A 20,000-nucleotide genomic window follows, 5' to 3' on the forward strand; every position below is an offset into this window, starting at 1 on the left:
TTTGTGCATATTGACGCGGGAATAGCAGAGGGCGGACGCAATAACTGTAAACATCTGCTCAACACAATGCAATCAAACACAACAACCCTGCGATCAGCCGCGGCGCCAATGTCACAATGTTGATTTGACTCCACGGTAAGTTTGTGATGTTCCTGTAGTTGTGTGAGGTTAGTATCCGTCTCTATCTGCATATGTGCTGAGTCTACCAAAGGTTTTGTTGCAGTAATAGCGTGGAATCCGATGGCAGACAGTGTATTTGCAGAAATGCTGTTTGCTAAATTCATCCCAACGTCTCTCTCTCTCTCTCTCTCTCTCTCTCTCTCTCTCTCTCGCTTCCTCTCCTCTCACCGCTCTTTGCCGTGCTAGCAAGTTCTCTATCGGTGTTGTCATTAGTAGTTTGGTAGATGAGGCTAATTGATCTCCGCCTACCTACTGCATTCGCAAATTGTTGTGATCTACTTCTTCCACTGACTCTGCATAACTCCTACAGCCTCAGCACAATCTGACCCCCAGGAGCAAAGCACATCCCTATAGAAATGGTTTCATCATCTCTTTTTCCCTCTCTCCCTCTCTCTCTCTCTCTCTCTCTCTCTCTCTCTCCCTCCCGCTCTCTATCTCTCCTATAAACGTAATTCCAACCCCCCACTCTTACAAAAACAAGTCACTTTGTGCTGATGTGCAGCTACATTTTATATCTAACAGGCAGAGTGACCTGAACATCCCTGGCTGGCTCCCTTCCTCCCTCACCCCCACCAGGGTTGAGCCGGGGGGGGGGGGAGTGCATCAGCATCGATCGTGTAAGAGGACCGGAGGGGATTTAGGAGTTTTAGTGGGAGTTTTTAAAGTGTGACCCCGCCGCTTGGATTAGCTCCATCCTGAGCCCGCAACCTCTGATCGCGCTCCTGACTATTTCTAGATCTCCCCGTTTACGCCGAGTCGAGCTCGCTGTTACCGGCGATCTATATTTTCCTTCTCTCCAAAGCGAGAACACACAGATCTGCTCGCTGCCCCCTGCTGCCCCCTTACACTTCTGAATCTATCTGCACTTCTTCTTCTCTCTTTTCAACGTTTCGCCACAGGTTCTCTCCTCATACCTTCTCTCTCTTCACTCTAACTGCCCCCTTCCCTCTTCTTCACTCTTCTTCTCTTTTTTCAAACAGAGGATCAGTGGAGCTTAGAGGCCTTCCTGCTTGGTTCATTACTGAGCTGCTCTGACACGGGGAGCTCGTCTGCTCACTAAGGAAAGGAGAACGCCACTGATGTTTAATACATGGACCACTCTGTTGTCTTTGACGACGGATAAATTCATCATCAAAAAACCGAGTGTGGAACAGCAGCAGAGCATGTAGCCCTGCGCTCGCAATCTACAATCCACATCTTTTTTCTCTCTTGCCCTTACTCTCCATTTAACTTATTGCCTCTCTCTCTTTCTCTCTCTCTCTCTCTCACACACACACACACACACACACACTCTCTCTCCGTCACATCTCAGTGAACTGGAGCAAACCATTTCATTGTCCTTCAGTTGGAGTAAACACACAAACACAATGCAACGCTGTTGCTCGGCGCTCGACACACAAAAAAACAGCCGGTGAAAAGAGAATCGATCCGTTCCATTCAGTGTACCTGTGCGGTGTGTATGTTTGGAGTTTGTATGCCAATATGGACTATATGCCAAACATTTCTATTACCATGCACATCAAACCTCCCTCTGCGGAGATATAGAGCATGGTTGTGTGTGTGTGTGTGTGTGTGAGTGTCAAGGCCGTATGGGTATGTATGCGTTTGCCTGTCCTCCCTGTGTGGGTGTGTGAGTGGGCGGCAGGGCTGCCTCCATAATGCCAGAATCTGTTTCTAATCCAGGCCCCCTCAGTGGGCTGCAGCGCTCGCTGTGCCAGGCGGGCCTGCTGCAGCACCAACAGGGCCCCAGCTGACAGCTCGCCTGCTCTTCTCTCTGCTTTCTGGACCATCGCTCAGCCTCGCGACGCATCCGGTGACACATCACACGCCGCACAAAATTATAAACACTGTAATGGCGGAGAGGCCACGGGACTTTTTTAGAAGGTGGAGAAAAGAAATGAAACGGCGTCGCAGGACAGCGGATGAAAAGGGAAGAAGAAGAAGGGGGCGGACGGGATGGGCGGCGTGCTGAGGGGAGGGGGCGCGGCCGCCGGTGAAAAGGTTTAGGAGGAAATCAAAGTGGTTAAAGCTGATTTATCCTGTGGAAGGACTCCGAGCCCTCTAAGGAGGCACTGAGCAGCCCTTCGAAAAAATGAAATATCAGCAGCAGTCAGTGCCACATCAGTGCCACGCGTGAAGGAAAATCAATCTATTTCATATCACAGACCTGTGAGGGGGGGGACGGGTCCCGCTGCCTCCTCGCCGCGCCTCTTTAAACGTCTCCGAACGATCTGATCTGCGTCACCTATGACGGCGTCGGGGGGGGCGTCTGCGGCGCCGGTGGCTCAATGTGTAACGGCTGCTGTTCTCCTAGATTAGGTAGGTGATTGGCCATTAATATTCATTTCACAGTCTGTCTTTGTTAGGCAGCGGCGGGGGCTGACAGAGCGTTGGGATAGATTTACTCCACCGTATATTCAGCTACTATCCTACAGGCGAGCCGCTTTACCTACACAGCCTCAGCCAAAGATGCTGTGATTGTCATTTAACACTTTTACACGTTTGTTATTATCACCACACTAAGGTCAAAGCAATTCATAACCCTATCAGCTGAGTGGACGGATTTCCATCACAATACATTGACTGTGATACCAATAAACTTGACTTGACTTAACTTTTACGAAAAGTATGTTATAGTATAGTATCTATTGGGTATGTTAATGGTTACGGTGTTAATCGATTGATCAATTCATGGCTGTTACAGCGTTCAGATAATGGAGGCTGAGCATCATCTTATGCATCTCTGTCTTCTGCACTCGTAAGCATTTTCATGTTTGTATCCTCCACTAGGGGCTGAGGTTCTGATCCACAGGAGGTTTTCGCAATGAATCAATTATTGATCATTCAAATGGTGCATTGCTAACAGCTATGTGCTCTTCATCCTTCCCTCCTGTTTAATGACGGGGCAGTTTCAGGTTTGGTAATGGCCGGGGGAACGTGGGCTCGTTCTTCTAAGGGCTTAATAACGGCAGCGCGGCGCTCCTGGTGGAGCGGGGGTCCAGCAGGCATTAAACCCGGGCTTCCCCTAATGGATAGTAACCTGGTGCAGGTGATCTGAACTGTCCTCGCCATAATGAGATTAAGGGACTAATTAGCATGTCTGTGTTGCGGTGTGGCTGTGTATGCAGGTGCCCCCTATTTGACTAGCAGAGTGGCCCCTGAGAGAGCCGGCCAGACTGGGTCGCTCCCTAACGTCCCTCCCCTCAGACGGCACTCAGAGGCTAATTAATTTTTTTCCAAGCGTCTCTCCTCCACGTAGAGTTTTGTTTCTAAAGATACAGATCTGGATTCCTCGCAACGGCGGCCAACTAAGGATCAAACTCATTTTTAAACCAATTTTCACAGGATAAATTAAGTGCGGCGTAATTAGGACCTGGAAATTTCAGACGGCCACAGTGAAATTCTTTCCAATCCCCCGCAGCGGAGAAGGCGCGGCTGATAAAAGGCGGACCTGCGGCCGAGGCAAAGCCGGGGGGGGGGTCAGAGGAGGTTAAGGAACAGCGGCGAGGGCAATCTGGTGCACATCTTCACCAGCTGATAAGAACTCAGCCCAGCAAATCATACTCAGGACAGACAAAGGATCACATCTGCACCACTTCCCACATTCCCTTCCTCCTCCTAACCCGTTAAAGTCACGCTAGTGTTTGATTGCCCCTGCGGCGCTACTCTGAGCTGTTCATTTAAGATGATGTGCAACTCTCAGGTCTGCTCCAGCACTCATTTGCTCCACAGTGGGGTCCCCCTGGCTGACCAATAAGGGGACCCCATACTGACCAGAGTGCCCTGGGAGCGCTAAAACTGGCCACTCACTACCAAGTAAAGAGACAGCTGAGTGTCATTGTTAATGTGGACACACAGCAGCACAATGGCAAAATCAATGGAGCTATAGGGGACATCAATCTTGACAGCACAAGAGCCTTTTGCTTGTCTCACCACTGCTCTAAAGCCGGGGATGAATGGCTGCGAAGAGGAGGAGGAGGAGGAGGAGATGAGGATGAAGAAGAAAAAAAAGAGAGGAGAGAGAGAGAGAAAGAGAGAGAGAGAGAGAGGTGGGAGAGGAGAGCGAGAGAGATAACACAGAGGACTGAGCGTAATCTTTATAGGACTTTTCCTCCATCCATCTCCAGAGGCGATGCTGCCCCTGCGAAGACGGCGAGCGGCCAAGTGGACGAGCATCCCAGTTCACACACAAAACAGCCAGAGAGGTTTTTAGGTAAAGCCTCAGAAGTGAAGCACGACAGCTGCACCGATTTGGCATCATTCTTACATTTTCCCTCTTTCCTTTTCCACACTCTTTGCCTCTTTTTTTTTCCCTCCACCAGGGCGGAGCAAGGAGGGGAGGGGAGGGGATGGAGGGAGGGAGGGACAAGGGGGGGGGGAGAAAAGAAGACAAAGTAACAAAAACAGACAGTTCAAAATAGATAACTACTGCCACTTGCTTTGTTGCACAGTGACACATGGGATGCACACCAAAAAATAACAGCAAGGCTCATTGTCTCTGCCACCGACTTGAAGGATGCTTCATCACATTAACATATTTGCAGATAGGCAGTGAGTCAATGAAAGCTTCCCAAAAACGGGAGAGATCAAAGACGACAGAATTAAAGCCAAGTAATAAGGAACTTGGCAAGAGCCCTGCAAATTTTATTGATTGTTTGGCAAGCTATCCCTACTCCAGCTCAACCCCCCCCCCCTCTCTCTCTCTCTTACACACACACACATACACACACACTCCGTCTCGCTATACCATTTACTCTGTTGTTTCAAAGGCGCACCAACCAAGCGGTGAGGGCTTTCAGGAGCCTCTGCATGGCAGCGGTTCCAGTATCGAGCCTAATCACTTTCTAATTTACAGTGTAATGGTAATGTACTTGGCAAAGGGAGAGATGGGCAGAGGGGGGAAACCCATCAAAGCTCTCCATCCCTCCGACACCACACAAACTTCTTTAATCAATTAAAACCAACACAAGGACACAGGCAGGATGATATGTAGGGGGGGGAAGAGAGAGAGAATGAAGGATGGATTATTTCACAAACCCGGTGGTTTAACAAAGCAGCAACAAAGAGGGGGGAAAGAAAAACCCTCAATTGTCAGTATGTATGCAAGCATTTCAAAATAAGATAAATAAAGGATTGAGATAAGACGGGGATAAGATAAGGGGGAAGGAGTGCTGGCTGGAGAAATATTGCGTTGAGAGTGAGTGGAAAAGATGAGATCAGAGGGAACGAATAAAAGAATTAGCCTAGATAAGGCAGATGAAAAGGGGACATGAATAAATGATGAAGAAAAGAAGACAACTACCTCCGCGGCTCTCGCTGTCAGCCGGTTTCACCTGGATGGGGCGAGTCATCTGGGGAGAGAGGGAGAGAGAGAGAGAGAGGTTAGCGCTGGTGACTCGGGCTGTCGTCGCTACAACAAGAGGCCACAAACCAGAGGTGTGGAGGCCCTCGCTCCCATACTAATGGCTCCTCTAAGATACTGATCAAAGCAAGGCGGCGGCGGCGGCTGCGGGCGGCGGCGGCTGGAAAGGAAACATAACACCATCCTCCAGTTAAGTTGACTTGACACGTCTGCTGCCTCTTATTCAGTACAAGCCAGGGCCTCCGGTCTCATTCGCACACCTATCTAAAATGAGCACCGTGCCTGTGTGTGTGCGCGTGTGTGTGTATGTCTCTTGTGGTTTTCCATGATAGTTGAATGCAGAGATTGCGAGGCTGCCCCTTGTGTGTGCGTGTGTGTGCGTGTGTGCGCGGCGCTCTCTCTAAGTGAGAGCGGCCGAGGCAGGCCTAATAAAAGTGAATCCAGCCACAGGAGGAGAAAGATCAATGCCGGCCTATTGATTCAGGCCCTTGGGTTGTGGAGAGTGTCTAGCAGGGAAGGATTCTCTGGTTAGGAGGCTCACTCTAATCCACTGGACCCTGATAAGAATGGCATTGCCTGGATTAGAGGCCTCTGTCATCACGGTCTTTGTGTCACGCTCGCCTCCTTCTCCACTTTTACCTTCCTCCTTTTTTCATTACTGTTGTTCGAGCTGAGCAGTTTTGCAGAACTCGGGGGTCCAATTTGTTTGGAGGAAAAAAGTTTTCAAAGAGGATTGTGAGGATTTTTTAATTGGGAATTGCGCAAACATATGCCCCGCGTTCACCTACTGTACGCAAGCAGGCACACACACACACACCCACACACACACACATACACACACACACACACACACAGCAGAGCAGAAAGCTTTATTCATTCATTCATTCTCTGAGCTAATGACTATTACTCACTCCCCTGCTGTCTGTTCTGTCATTTCTTCATCTCGCCTTCTGTCCCTCCTCCCATGCTCCAGTCCAAAGCAAATAGCTTGAATAATTAAAAACACACATTTTCGTACTAAAATTGGGGCCAAAAACTGAACCAATTTATAAGAAGAAGATGATTATATGAACTATAAAAAAAGAAACATTATTAATACACAATATTTGCCATCGCCGGACGCCACGAGTTGATCCATCCTTAATGAAACCAGCGGTGATATTTATATACCGTCATATGTATATTTTTGTTCTCTTCCACAAGTCATGTATCTTTTTTTTTTTCCTCTGTTCAATTCCAGAGCGGGGCTGAAAAGGTCAGATTTAAAGACAGGGCAGTCCAATAAAAGCATGACATGTTCAAGGAGAAACACCATAATGGGATTTTAAAATGTCTTAATAACATGCTGATATATGGGGGAGAGGCCCAGGCCCGATTCATTAAGTGCTAAACGTATCCATTTTCACCTTGAGGAACTGAGTAACCTTCCCTCACTGAAATTATTCCATAAATTTTCCCATCGTAAATAATAACTAGCACCGGCTAAGTCTTTGTGGGAAAACAGGGAGGATGTTATGCTTGTGAAGGTTGAGGTTTTTAGCCTCTTGTTTCTTGGCTCGCTCCCCATCCCGCTTCCTCCGCATCTACAAGTGCTTCCTTCTTCACAAGGCAAAGTAAAGTAACCCCCTCTCCTGTATGCTAATGCCAAGCCACAGGGCGCGCTGCTCCCTCCCCGCCACGTACAGATAGATTACCCGAGCAACCGCGACAGTATCGCACACATGTTCAAAGCCACCTCGGAAACAGAAACAACTCGGAACGGTGGGGGGAAAAAAATATCCGCCAGACAAACTCGCGGATAACTTTATAACCCTTCGCTGCTTCTAACGCGGGGCGTCTTTGAATTTCCCCGTGACATGTTGGAGAGAGAGAAACCCAACAATTGATTTTCATTCACATGGATCGTGGAGGAAGCCAAATCTGAGGCTGTAGCTCCTCTAACATGCCATGATCTCAACCGTCTCCACAGGGGGCCTAGTGTGTGGGAGGCAGCTCTCTCCAAAGCTAGTTACTGCTCATCCTCCGACGTGCCAGATAATGCTTGATTTATTTGCCCGAGAGCGATGCATTGTGGTCGTGAACGCTGGCGATTGATGGATCTCCACGCAAGTGCAGAGCACACTTGTGTTCGTGTGCATACGCCCGCTCGAACTGTGACTTATAGTAAAATTTATAAAGTGCTGCTGTTGCTAAGGAGACCATTCATTATGTGTGTTGAACTCGGAGCTTTCTCAACACGCCCAGGATGAATCGAGTGAGAGAGTTAATGCCGCTTTGTCTGCCTGGTAAGGAAACATGTTCAGACTGCGATGCTTTTCATTCCGCCATCCGGCGAGCCGAGGGAGCGGTTAGGTGGAGGAGAGGCGCAGAGGGAGAGAAACAGACAGAAGTGAAGAAGTAAGGTATATATAGAGATGTACAGAGCGAGAGAGAGAGAGAGAGAGAGAGAGAGAGAGAGAGAGAGAGAGAGACTACAACTATTACATAAGGTTGCTTTGCTATTGAGTGGTGTGTGTACAGCTCTGACTTCACTTGAGAAACACACTAGAGAGAAGAAAAGCAGCAAAACTATTATACAAATGCTGAACACACACAAGCACACACACACACACTCTGCGCCTTCCTCCTTGCTGGACATGCACTTATTTGGGCGAGATACCATTGAGCTATTCTGCCTTGACTGACAGTGAGAGAGCAGCTTTAACGTTACTTTGACTGGAACTGATTTTCATCTTTATAGGTGAAAACCCTATTTGCTCTGCGTGTGTATTTACTCCTACCACTGTGTGTGTGTGTGTGTGTCTGTCTGAATGTGTGTGTGTGTGTGTACTGTGATTTGACTTGGGATGAAACAAGGTTATACGAGGGAGATTCTGGCATCCAAATGTGATTTCCAGTGAAGCATAGTTAATGGATCTTATACAACTATTCCCGATTTTCTGAATTTGTTCAGTCTTATTTGCGCTTGGAAGCCTATGAGCAAAGCATATCTGCAGTCCGCTCAAAAATCTGGTGATTCTCCAAAGCCTGCTGCACTGATGTAAATATATACAGTACATATAGCTGAGTGCAGCCTTGCTCTGGGGAAATTAGTCTCCATTCATGGCATAAAAAGAAACTAAAGTCTCGAAACTAGCTGTGGGTGATCCAGCACAGAGAGTGTATCTTGTTTTATCTTTGTCAGTTACCGTATCGTTGTGTGGTAATCCAGCTGGCAGACTCATTTGAAGTCTATCCTGACTTATGCTGCATTTATATGCAGGTGAGCGGCTCTAAAAAAGCTGAAGATATGAAAGTCGCCGCGCTGGAAAACGATGCATTCGCGAGCAATAAGGACACATGGACGGCATAAAAAGGATGATGTCAATATGATAGCACTTTGCATTCCGAATAGCACTGTTCTGCAGCCAATGGCTTGTGCTGTTATACTTCTTTATTATAGTGGTTGACTGTTGGACACTTGTCTTTTATTGCAGCCGTAGCACAACGATTCAAACGCACACACAGACACACACGCAAGATATACAAACAAATCATCACTTATGTGGATGATGCAAATAAATGCAGTCATAAATGCGGCACCGATTCGATGAAAGCCTGATATAAAGTTGTGTTCCAGTCCATCATCACAAACACATTTGTAACAGCATCACTGATAGTCACAAACGCGAACAGAGCGACTCCTGTTGGTCTCCAGGGCCACGCAGATTTGTGGACCCGACTCGATATTTTTGACTTAAAGGAATAAACGAGCTCCTCTGCTGACTCACAACAACTCAGAGGGTTTTTACGAGCGGCCAAATAGTTACTGTTCATCTTCATCAATGTTTTTCCCTCTCTTGCTGCTCTTTTTCACCACCCCACAATCTGTGCTGTTCTCAGGGCTTTGACAGATCTATAGTTCCATATGCTTTTATTGAGATGCCTCATTTGCCCAGTTAAGCCTCCAGTCAGTTGAATTAAAGCTCTTAGCACGAGTGTACTGCTGTTTATATGAAGGGGAGAGGGAGAGGGGGGTAAAAAGAAAACCTTGGGCCAATAGTACATAATGTAGTGTGCAATAGGCCTCTGTAGGCTCAGAGAGTACACAACCCCTGTCTGTCTGTCTGTCTGTCTGTCTCTCTTCCTCGGCTAGCCAGGCCTAAAGACAGATGGCCTCTAACTACAACTGGCCAGGAACTAAAGTGCCTATATGCCATATGAAGAATCCTGTCCCAGCATATGAACATTATATGGATTTTTAATGTGCAGACATTTTCTTTGACTTTATCATAGCCCTTAGTATCCTGGCAAGGTGAGTAGTATTTCTACCCAAAGTATAATTAAGTACAAAAGAACCAAAGGCCCTGGGCTGAGGCCACAGAAGACATTCCACTGTCTGCTTTCAAATTACATAAAAGTCAAGAACTGTAGTCAGGACTGTTAATAGTACAGAGGATTTACAGTCCACTGGCACCACGGCGACAGTAATGAGTGCATGAATAGTGGAGTTTAGCGGGACTGAATCTGCACTGCCTGAAATCCCAGAAAGGGCCGGCAGCAAGTCAATAACACTTCTTAAGAAAGGTTATCAAGACTTGGGCGCAGTGGTCAAACTCCTCCAAGATTCCTTCCAAGTTCCTAACACTTTACTTTAATTTTCTTATTATCCAACAGGAGGAACTTCGATATGCTGCGATCCAGTAAACAGAAATACAATTGCTATAAAGTTGGTTTTGCAGCGTTGTCCTGAAGCTCGTCCCACAGTGGTATAAGTGCTTTTACAACAGTTATGCATAATGCACAACTTACAGGAGTCGCAATAAAATAACTATAATAGGCATAGAATATGTGTGATGTCTACGGGCTTTCACTCAGGTTTAATATAGAGTAATGGTTATCCGGGGATCATTAATACGTATTAGTGGGCCATCAAAGCTCATGTTGCTGCATTGCGCTCTAACAGCAGCATAAACAGCCCCCTTCTGACTGGGCCGTCTCTGCTGATATAATTAATATTTCCAATTATTGATCTGAGAGAGTGCTGAGTGGTGACCGTCCAGGGGCTCTGGGCCTCAGCTAATAAATCTGTACAGTGTACAGTAAGAAGGGGGAGGGGGGGCAGAGGCAAGGAAAAGAAGGGGCGAGAGAGGGAGAGATGGCGCAGTGATGTATCGTTATTAAATGAGCCATCGCCATCATAACAATCGTTTCCTGGCAATATAAATTCACAATACTACAAAGAAGGATCTGTGTTTGCTAATTAATTATTTCAGGATTTACTGGATGTGAAATCGTCCAGGCCGCTGTTGGGCGAACACGCTGCGGCATTTTGTCGTGGCATTGTAAAGGAAATATGAACAAATCAACATATCAATGCAGAGTTTTCTGACACTGCAGACAGCATTTAGACTCCTGAAATGGAGGCACACCGCAAGGTTTCGCCTCTGGTTGCTATTTGTACAGAACTGGAGTTACATCTCAGTGACTCTTTCAACTCACTTTATTCAGCAACAAAGGTGTGAAAGTTCCACCCCACCAGTTCCCAAACAAAGGTGAGAGCAAAGTTTTTACACATTTGTATTCCATGCGGCTCTTCGGCTTCTGCGTTTCCAGTCCCACTTACCGGCAACACCAAAGTACAAGAAGCCTGTTATATATATTATACAAAGGTATCTTCATTAATTCACATGCAATGGTTTCTAATATTCATGTTGTGCCTGAATACAGTCGCTGTAGTAGTGAATATACAGTATGTGGGTGAATATGTGCATAAGTCGATTCCTTACTGAGTCATTAATACTGGATGTGTGAATGATGTATACGCTTTGATGGGAGAAAGCTTGGACTGTTGTGTGTGTACAGACAGGTGTGTGTGTGTGTGTGTGTGTGTGTGTGTGTGTGTGTGTGTGTGTGTGTGTGTGTGTTGTCTTCCTGCGTGCATATGCTCTCAAAATGGTTGTAGGAGAGTGTTTGTTGAGGTCATTTATATTTTACCCATGTGTGGAGAATATGCTTGTGGCGGTGTGGTGGTCCTGATAAGAGACATCAGACAGAGCTGAGGAGATGGCAGCCACCATAAGCTCTGGGATTCCTATCAGAACCAACAGGATTCAGAGCTGGAGGCGCTGAGATGGACTGACAGACTAACTGCAGACCGCAGCTACTCAGTATCATGCAGCATTTGCACATATTAAAAAGTGCGACTCCCGAGAAGAAGCTACAGCCGGAACTTTGTTATTTGTTATTACATTATGCAAATGTATGCATGGCATTCAAAGACAAACATGCATATTCTTGTTTGGAAAGTGTAATTATTTTTCACTTTGTGGTAATTTTGCTAGAGTAGGTGTTACTTTTTGGTGGTAAATGGTGAAAAGTGCCTTCTGGTACAAAACTCTTGATATCCATCTGTTACAGTGAACGCTTCCTGTAATACTACCAATTAACGAAGACTCCACATGTGCGATCTGCAGCACCATTACTACTAGCTCCACTACAACATCTCCGATTAAGAGCATTAGACCTTCTGTTGTCTGATACCATCCAAGTTCCTGTTTATCTCTTCCCCCGAAACACTAGCTGCCTCCCAGAAACAGCCTGAAGTCCATCTACAGAATGAATTCCAAAAAGCCTTTCCAACCCTCTCTATTACCATAGCTGCGCTCGCTGAAGTGGTCGGCCAGCTGTCTGACTGCTACAGTCCTCATTACGCAGACAGCAGACCTCAGCTCTCATCAAGATTTCATGAAGGTGAATGTCACACATCAAAACCACATCGTTTGAGGTGCCCCATGACTCAGCAGACTGAGCGGCATGCTGTGGGCCCGGGCTGATACTCATCTGATTCTCTGATTCTGCCTGTGATGTACTCCAAAATATCACATAAAGACAAACTTTCCACTTCTGTGTCAGCTCGAGGACGTTCATAGCTTTGCACAGACGTGTCTCTCATCCTTATGTCATGCTAGTGTGACGAGAGACACCTGGGCAGCACAGGAACTCTCTCTCTCTCTCTCTCTCTCTCTCTCTCTCTCTCTCTCTCTCTCTCTCTATCTATCTTTCTCTCTGGTTCTCTCTCCTCTCTCTGAGATCCTATTAGTGGATCGGGACCTCAAGTGTTGTGTTTATTTTATTTCCTGCATTATTACATTTCTTCTGTCTCTTTGTTATTTGTTTCCCACCTACGCCTCCTATTGTACACCTGGCAGTGTGAGGAGAGGGAATCTCTCTTTGAATTGACTCTCCCATGATTTCTTCTTGTTTTTTGCCTCTTACATGTTAAGCTTTTCAGGGAGTTTTTCCTCTGGGCTGGGTCAGGGAATGGTTTGTTGTGTTGGGCTTGCGGAGCCCTTCGAGACGTGAGTACGTGATTTTCGTGCTACACAAATAAACTTGACTTGACTCGGCTCAGAAATTGTAGGCACTTTCACGCAGCGGGAACCAGGAATTTTTCTAGTTGCTACTCGAGAGAAAGAGCTGCTAGATGGAGCTCTCAATACTCAACTTCTTCAGTCAGACGTGAGGCAGACAAATCGCATTTCATCTTGTTTTGGTACACACACTAAACTACGACATGATGTGTGTAAGTGAAGTAGCTCTAAAGACAGCGGGAAGTGGCCTGACACAACGGGTTCTAGAAGGACTTAGGGTTAGGGTTCTTTGGACAATAACGTCGTCCCTCAGGAGGAATTGTGGGTCACTAAGTCTAATTTCCAGTCTTCATTGGTTCTTGAATCATGATGCAAACGCAAGCAGGAACTTCATAATAAGAACCACTTGGGTCTGGGTGAAGAAGATCCTAATTTAGTCCCCAAACTGTCAAAAAAATGACTCCATTGATTATCTCTCCCTGTTTTGTGGAGCATAAGCTCTCCACTAGTATTTGTACGGAGACTCTCAGTCCTTCAAGACTTGTGCGGAGCAGACTAATGCATGTGGGTGACAGAAACAGTGTGCAATCACGAGGAGTAGAAGATAGGGGGATTGAGCTAATGCCCAAATCCTGTCCCACTGAGCCTCTAGCAGGGAATCCGAGAGATAAAGAGAAACAGGGGTAAAAGACGGAGAGATGGAGAAGGAGGGAGGGAGGGAGGGAAAAATCTCACAGAGGTGACAGGAAAGGGAAAACTACTAGAAAGCGGCGGGGGAATATGTAGAGAGGGAAGTTTGCCGGAGAAATCTTAAGAAAAGCGAAGATCATAAAAAATAAATCTCTTTACTCCCTCTGCCGCTCCTCCCTATGCCCCTCCCTTCCGCTTCCTAACTTATGAGCCACACTTTGGTTATCAGGGGAAGGGCATCACTCCCAGACATCTTTGGCATGGCTGCTTTTCAAGCCCAGAGTGCTATTGACATGGTGTGTTACAGTAATGCGTGAAGCAGTGGGAGACTCATTGTAAATCTGTGTCAACAAATGCTGGAGCAGGAGCAGGCCCAATCTTTCTCTCTCTCCCTCTCTCTCCTTCTCTCTCTCTCCCTCTTTCTCCTTTTCTCTCTCCTTCTCTCTCTCTCTCTCTCTCTCTGCCGCGCTTTGCCTCTGTCTTGCATTTACTAAGCTATCTAATGAATCTTATCTTCACAGCACACTGGAGGCTTAAGCTTTTGGTGGGCTCCCATCTCTCCCACACACACACACACACACACACTCACACACTCTCCCCTTTCCTATTCTGCTGGGCTGTTTGATGTGGTTTACGCTCTTCTTCCGCTCATTTTGAGGAACTGTCCACAGAAAGATAAGATCGTGACGAGAGACCCGATGCTGTGGCTTACGGAACGGCGACATCACGCCAATGGCTGCCCGCTGCCACAGCCAGGGGCCGGTGTGTGTGTGTGAGCGCCGGGTAAGCGTCGAAATGGCAGAGGATGTGTTCCATGACACAATTACAGATCTGGAGTCATGTGAGGCTTTAATACGTAAAGGTGCCCTCACACGCTGAAGCCATGTTCCCCGTTTTGCCTTGATATTTGCTTTGAAGATTATGTCCCACCTGACAGTCAGTGACGATGCACACACACACACACACACACACACACACACACACACACACACACATACATAGATACAGCAAGGACACTGCACACAAATAAACACCCACACATGCACGTACACACACATGCTGGATGTTTCCTTTACCCTCTGCTTGTGTGTTTAGCCCAGAAAGCTCCCACTGCTGTCACAGCAACTCCAGGATTGTGACAGATTACGGCCTGCTGCTCTGGCCAATAGGAGCCAAGAAGCATTGCCTGGCCACCGACTCATAATTCTTGGCATACCTATGCCGCGTTGACGTTTCTTTAATGGTCCCTAGACCTCCAGTAGGCATCCTTGTCCTGAGCACTATGATAGCCTATTAGCAATTCACCGGTGTTTGCACTTTCTTTTTTACCCCCTCTCACTGTGCCACCCCTCTCCTGGGGGGAGGAGGAGGAGGAGGAGGAGAGGATAGAGATAGAGGTAAAGGAGGGCGAGAGATAGCGGTGCAGCCAAGATTGTTTGGCTTTGCATTGGGGAGTGATCTGAGGGAGAGAGAGGGTAAGATAGAGGGAGAGAGAGAGAGAGAAGCTATGAGCGAAAAAAGAAGATGCTAAAATGAATATGTCCTTCTATACCCATTATGTTATTATATAAATGGATTGTCTCCCTCATATTTCTGCCTGTGTGTGTGTGTGTGTGTGTGTGTGTGTGCGCGAGTTCCCTCACTGTCCATATGCCTTCAGTCTATCCAGTCCCACTGTCTGCTCCCCGTAGCCACTGGAGAACTTTTCCATTCGGTCTCATTAAGCAGTCACATCTGCCACCGCTACAGATCACTGTGTCTTACTGCTATTAATGATAGGATGATGCACCATTTGTTATCCTAAGACCATCGTCAAATTGGTGAAATCTGGACTCTGCGCAGTTGCCTGGGACCTGTGTGTGCACGCATGTGTGTGTGTCCATCAAAGTGGGCGGGGGGGGGGGCTTGTGCGAGGGAGCCAGGGCTTGCAGGATCGACACAGGGCCAGCCTGCTCTGTCCATCTGCTCCAAGCTTCATTCCCAGCATATCAATACCCTGTGTCTGACAAACACACACACTCACACACGCACGCACGCACACACACACGAGCACAAAGCATTCTGTCACCTGCAACTTCTGCTGCTTCCATCACTCTCCTACAACACCAGCTCTTGGCTGTAAAGCCTGCTTATGTTTCATCCTGACACAGAGAAAATCCCTACTTGTCTATAAGCGCATTCAGCATCAAAACAAAGGGGACAGGCCTGTCTGCTGGCCCTGCCTCTCCTCTCCTCCTCTTCCTCCTCCTCTCAAGTATCACTCTCCAACACAGTGAATTTTTTGCTAAATAAACTATAAAATGCCTCTCTCTCTCTCTCTCCCTCTCTCTCTTTCTCTCTCTCCCTCTCTCTCTCTCACTGTGTGTGTCTGGTTCAACCTTGAACTGCATGGAACCTGCAGGCCAGACAAGCGGCACACCAGCCTGACCTCTCGGCATTTCTCCCAATCTGCAGCAAACACACTTTGACGAAGTGAGAACAAGAAGCACTGGAGCGGAAAACACATTGGAAGCGTCTCTGCCAACTCCCACTCCTCACTGCCTCCCAAGGCCTTGGGTGGCTTGTTTCATTGGTGGGGTTTGAGTAGGTGAGGGAATGTGTCTTAGGGCAGCATTTGTATGTGTGAGCACACATTTGTTTCCCTGCTGGGGTGTGTTTGTACATTCAGGCCTCTATGTAAGTTTGTGCATGAATGCATGCATACATTTGTGTGTAATTTGGGTCAAGAGTGTGTATGGGGAGTAGAAAATAAAAGTTGCATTGTGGCAGTGGATTATATTCCGTGTTAGGAAGGATCTGTGTCTTAGCGTGTAACCGTGACAGTCACACATACATATTAACAAGGAAGTGAGCCCCTGTGGTGACACCGGCCATGTTATTTATAATTATGACACGCCATTTTGAAGTTAAACTAAGTGCAACGCTCTTGACCACCTCATCACTACCCTCCTCACCCCCCCCCCCCCCCATCAATTTGTTCTGTAGCATCCGTGACAGCATGTGACCTCACCTGCCCTGACACCTCCTGCCACCCTGAGACATTTGTATGCATGCATCTATGCATGAGCAGGTATTACATTTAAAGATGCTGTTTACAGTGAACAGCCATCGATATACGGCTAATGTAGGCAGAGAGAGAGAGAGAGAGAGAGAGAGAGAGAGAGAGAGAGAGAGAGAGAGAGAGAGAGAGATTCTCTCCCTGCACTCTGAGTGAACTCTAATCACTCAGAGGCCCCACACTTCCACCCCTCCTTCTCCAAGCTTCTATTTTTTATTAATTCATTCATTTTAAAGATCTTGGTCTGAACAAGACCGAGCAACAATCAGGACTTTAACTCTGTACATCATGGGACCTTAAATCAGGCCGAAGTCTCAGCGGTGCTTTCAGATACATTTGCGTCTGGTAAACTCTGCGCTTTTCTCTCTCCCTCCTGGACTCTGCAGTCGTGAGGTGTTGTGTCTGTCCGCCGCTCGCTCGGCGAGGTCAGGATTGTTTTCCTCACTTGTTGGGCTCTGAGGGCAGTCCTGGGAGCTCTAATGGCTTGTTCACACTCTTCTGGTTTGCATTATTTCCTAACTGCAAATACCAAGAGGCCATGTCACAGAGAAAGCCCTCGTAAAGCACTTAACAATGTAGCCTACACACACACCCCAGCAGCAACACAAACGCATACATGTGCACGTACACTAGGGGTGGGGGGGAGGGGGTCACGCTGAGGGGGCTTTACTCCGCTCTCAGACGAATGCCACCCACAGAGCACATCGCACAGTACTTATTTCAAAGTAAGGAGGACAGAGAAAAACAGAGAAATAAGAGAGAAGAGTACGAAAGAAAATGGAAAGGGCCAAAGAAACTGATTTAGCCTCATAGTTCATCTTCATCTGGACGCCCTGTCCCACACCCCAGTTCATGAAATAAGTCCTGCAGAAAATCAATGGCAGTCCGAGCCGTGTAAAGGTCAGCCATTCAGCAGCACCGGCCTTGGTGGACCAGTCAAGCCCGGGCTTGTACTGTGAAGCTCAGCTAAGTAGAATTAATGGGGGGATCGATTATTCTGCACACAACTTAAATTGAACTAAGCAGAGAATCATTTTAAGGCAGGAACTGTACCATGACACGGAATGAGATGCATTTGCCACATAGCCAATCCCAGAACTCATTTAGCGAGCACAAAGTAAGGGATGGGGATGGAAAAAAAGCAAGAGGTTTTTAAATAAAAGATCCCTCCCTCTCTCCCTCTCTCTCTCTCTGTCTCTCCCTCTCACTCTCTCTCTCTTCTTTAGTTCCCTTTCATCACCTTTCTTTCCGAGTTCACCCTCTACACAATAACCACCTGATAATACCTTGAACCCATCTGGGAAGCGACACACAGATTAGATACATAGAATTATGTTTCCTCTCCCCCCCTCCTCCCCTTCTTCCCCTCCCCCTCCCACTCACCCCCCTTTTTTTTTATTCCCTGTCACCTCCAGCACCTCATTCTTCTTGTATTTTTCCCTTGTTTAAAACAAAATCAATATGGAACCGGAGGAGACAAATCAACGTATGGTGGCCCAGCAGGCTCCCGCCTCTCTGGTCACATGCTCCACGCTCGCTCCACGCTGTGCAGGGGAGGGGGGAGGGGAGGGGTGGAATAAGTGATGGGAAAGAAGGGCGGATGGGTGGAAGTAGAGATGTAAGGTTTGACTTATGGAAGGATGAAATGATAAGAGACCAAAGGTTTGGAGAGGGATGAAAGGGAGCTAATGAGGGATGAAAAAAAACAGAAGAACGCTCCGATGAGGGGGGGAGGGGGGGGGCATATGGAAGGAGAAACGGATGGATGGAGGGATGAGAGAAAGAGAGGAGAGAGGAGAGGAGTGGGCGGTGACGGTGGGGGGGATGTGGTGTGTGTGTGTGTGTGTGTGTGTGTGTGTGTGTGTGTGTGTGTGTGTGTGTGTGCGTGTGTGTGTGGGTATCATGGAAAATTCTGCTCCAGTGACTGGAGTGCAGAACGGGAGCCCTCATCTATAATGTATATCATAGATCTGTGAGAGATTTTCATACATATAAAATGGAGCGGCACCAGGAAGTGTCTCGCTGCTGCCGTACAGCCTCCAAATCACCCGTGGGGGCAAAATCGCTATATTCTGCTCTGTTTGTACTTCCATACCGCTAATTCACACACAGCCTGGTGATCTTTTTGCGTGTTGCTTCTCACCGCGCCAGTCAAAAAGGATTAAAAGTCCCTGTGACTGCATGTAAACACATTTTTTAAAGGAGCTTATTCAAATCGCCGGCGTAATGAGAGAAGGCAGCCGCTCAATTCTCTCCCAAAACGTAACAATCCATAATATTTAGGAAAGTAAACTATAAGATAAGCGTGTGAGGCAGACGATTGATGATGAAGAGTACTTATATAACCAATATGAGCCGCTGTCTCCTCCTCTGATCCTGCATTTCTTCCCTAACCGGCTTGGACAGCGAGCGCAGGCATCATGCGGGTATTGTGGGTATAAAATAAAAAAAATGAAATAAATAAACATGACAAGTGGCCACTTAGCCGTAGCCTCCCTCATTGAAACCTGATGAGGGCCCTGTCTCGGCTAACTTCAACAAACGCTAACTGACATGCTTAAGTGGGTTCAGGTTGCGTATCCGGGGTAATTCAGTAAAAATACAAATGAGGCCGTCTGGGGGGGGAAACATATCACCATGCACCCGCTCAAAAGAGAGAGAGAGAAAGAGAAAGAGAGAGAGAGAGAGAGAGAGAGGGAGATCTTCCTTCTCCGTCCTTCAGAGAGGATCCAGCCCGGCCTCCCATCGACCCCCCCGTGGCCCCGCCCCCTCCTAACCCCCGCCCCTCAGCCATAAACACCACTATATAGACCCGGTGATTTCCCTCATTGGGAATCGATAACAAATAACCTCACTTTTCACCGGCCATTACGGCCCGCGTCTACCATCCCCAGCCGTCTTTATCTGCACACCGTGTCAACCCTGACCTTGAGCTCCTTCCACCTGCCCCTCCACCCCCTCCCCCCTGCTCCTCTCTCCCTCTCTCTCCCTCTCTCTGGCTACCACTGCTCCCCAGGTAGATTTCAAGCAGAGGATGGGGTGGGGGGGGTCGGGTCTGGTCCTGGTTTTTGGGACGGTTCAAATTGAGCCCTATGGGAGCGGGGAGCAGGGAGCAGCCATCTCCCATGACAGATCAATGGTAGGTCTCACCACAGGGCAAGGGGCCAGCGCCTCGCACAACCTGCTAATAGAATCCCAATGTCATTGCTGACATTACAACGCCAGGGTTGCTGGAGGTGAGCCCGAGGTAGGACAGTAGGACAGGCAGAGTTTAAAACACCTCCAAGGTCTTCTTGTTTGTCATTCCTCTCCTGTGTGTGTGTGTGTTAGTATGTGTGTGTGTGTGTGTGTGTGTGTG

General features: G+C 47.6%; 1 protein-coding gene across 50 annotated transcripts in view; it reads right to left on the reverse strand.

The window, feature by feature from the left end:
• celf5a (cugbp, Elav-like family member 5a) overlaps positions 1–20,000 on the reverse strand; it is a 168,797-nt gene that overhangs the window by 71,157 nt on the left and 77,640 nt on the right. For 26 of the 50 annotated variants that reach the window (XM_076152911.1, XM_076152910.1, XM_076152907.1 and 23 more), the window contains exon 3: positions 5,483–5,531. In XM_076152911.1, the coding sequence (XP_076009026.1) occupies positions 5,483–5,531 (49 nt within the window). Of the gene's footprint in view, positions 1–5,476; positions 5,532–20,000 lie in introns of all 50 variants that reach the window. The other 24 variants (XM_076152875.1, XM_076152899.1, XM_076152874.1 and 21 more) reach the window with 2 other exon arrangements.

Source organism: Genypterus blacodes, unplaced genomic scaffold (genome assembly GCF_046128005.1).
Source record: "Genypterus blacodes isolate CSIRO-AG114 ecotype Tasmania unplaced genomic scaffold, CSIRO-AGI_Gbla_v1 ptg000058l_1, whole genome shotgun sequence".
In the NCBI taxonomy this organism is placed as follows: Eukaryota; Metazoa; Chordata; class Actinopteri; order Ophidiiformes; family Ophidiidae; genus Genypterus; species Genypterus blacodes.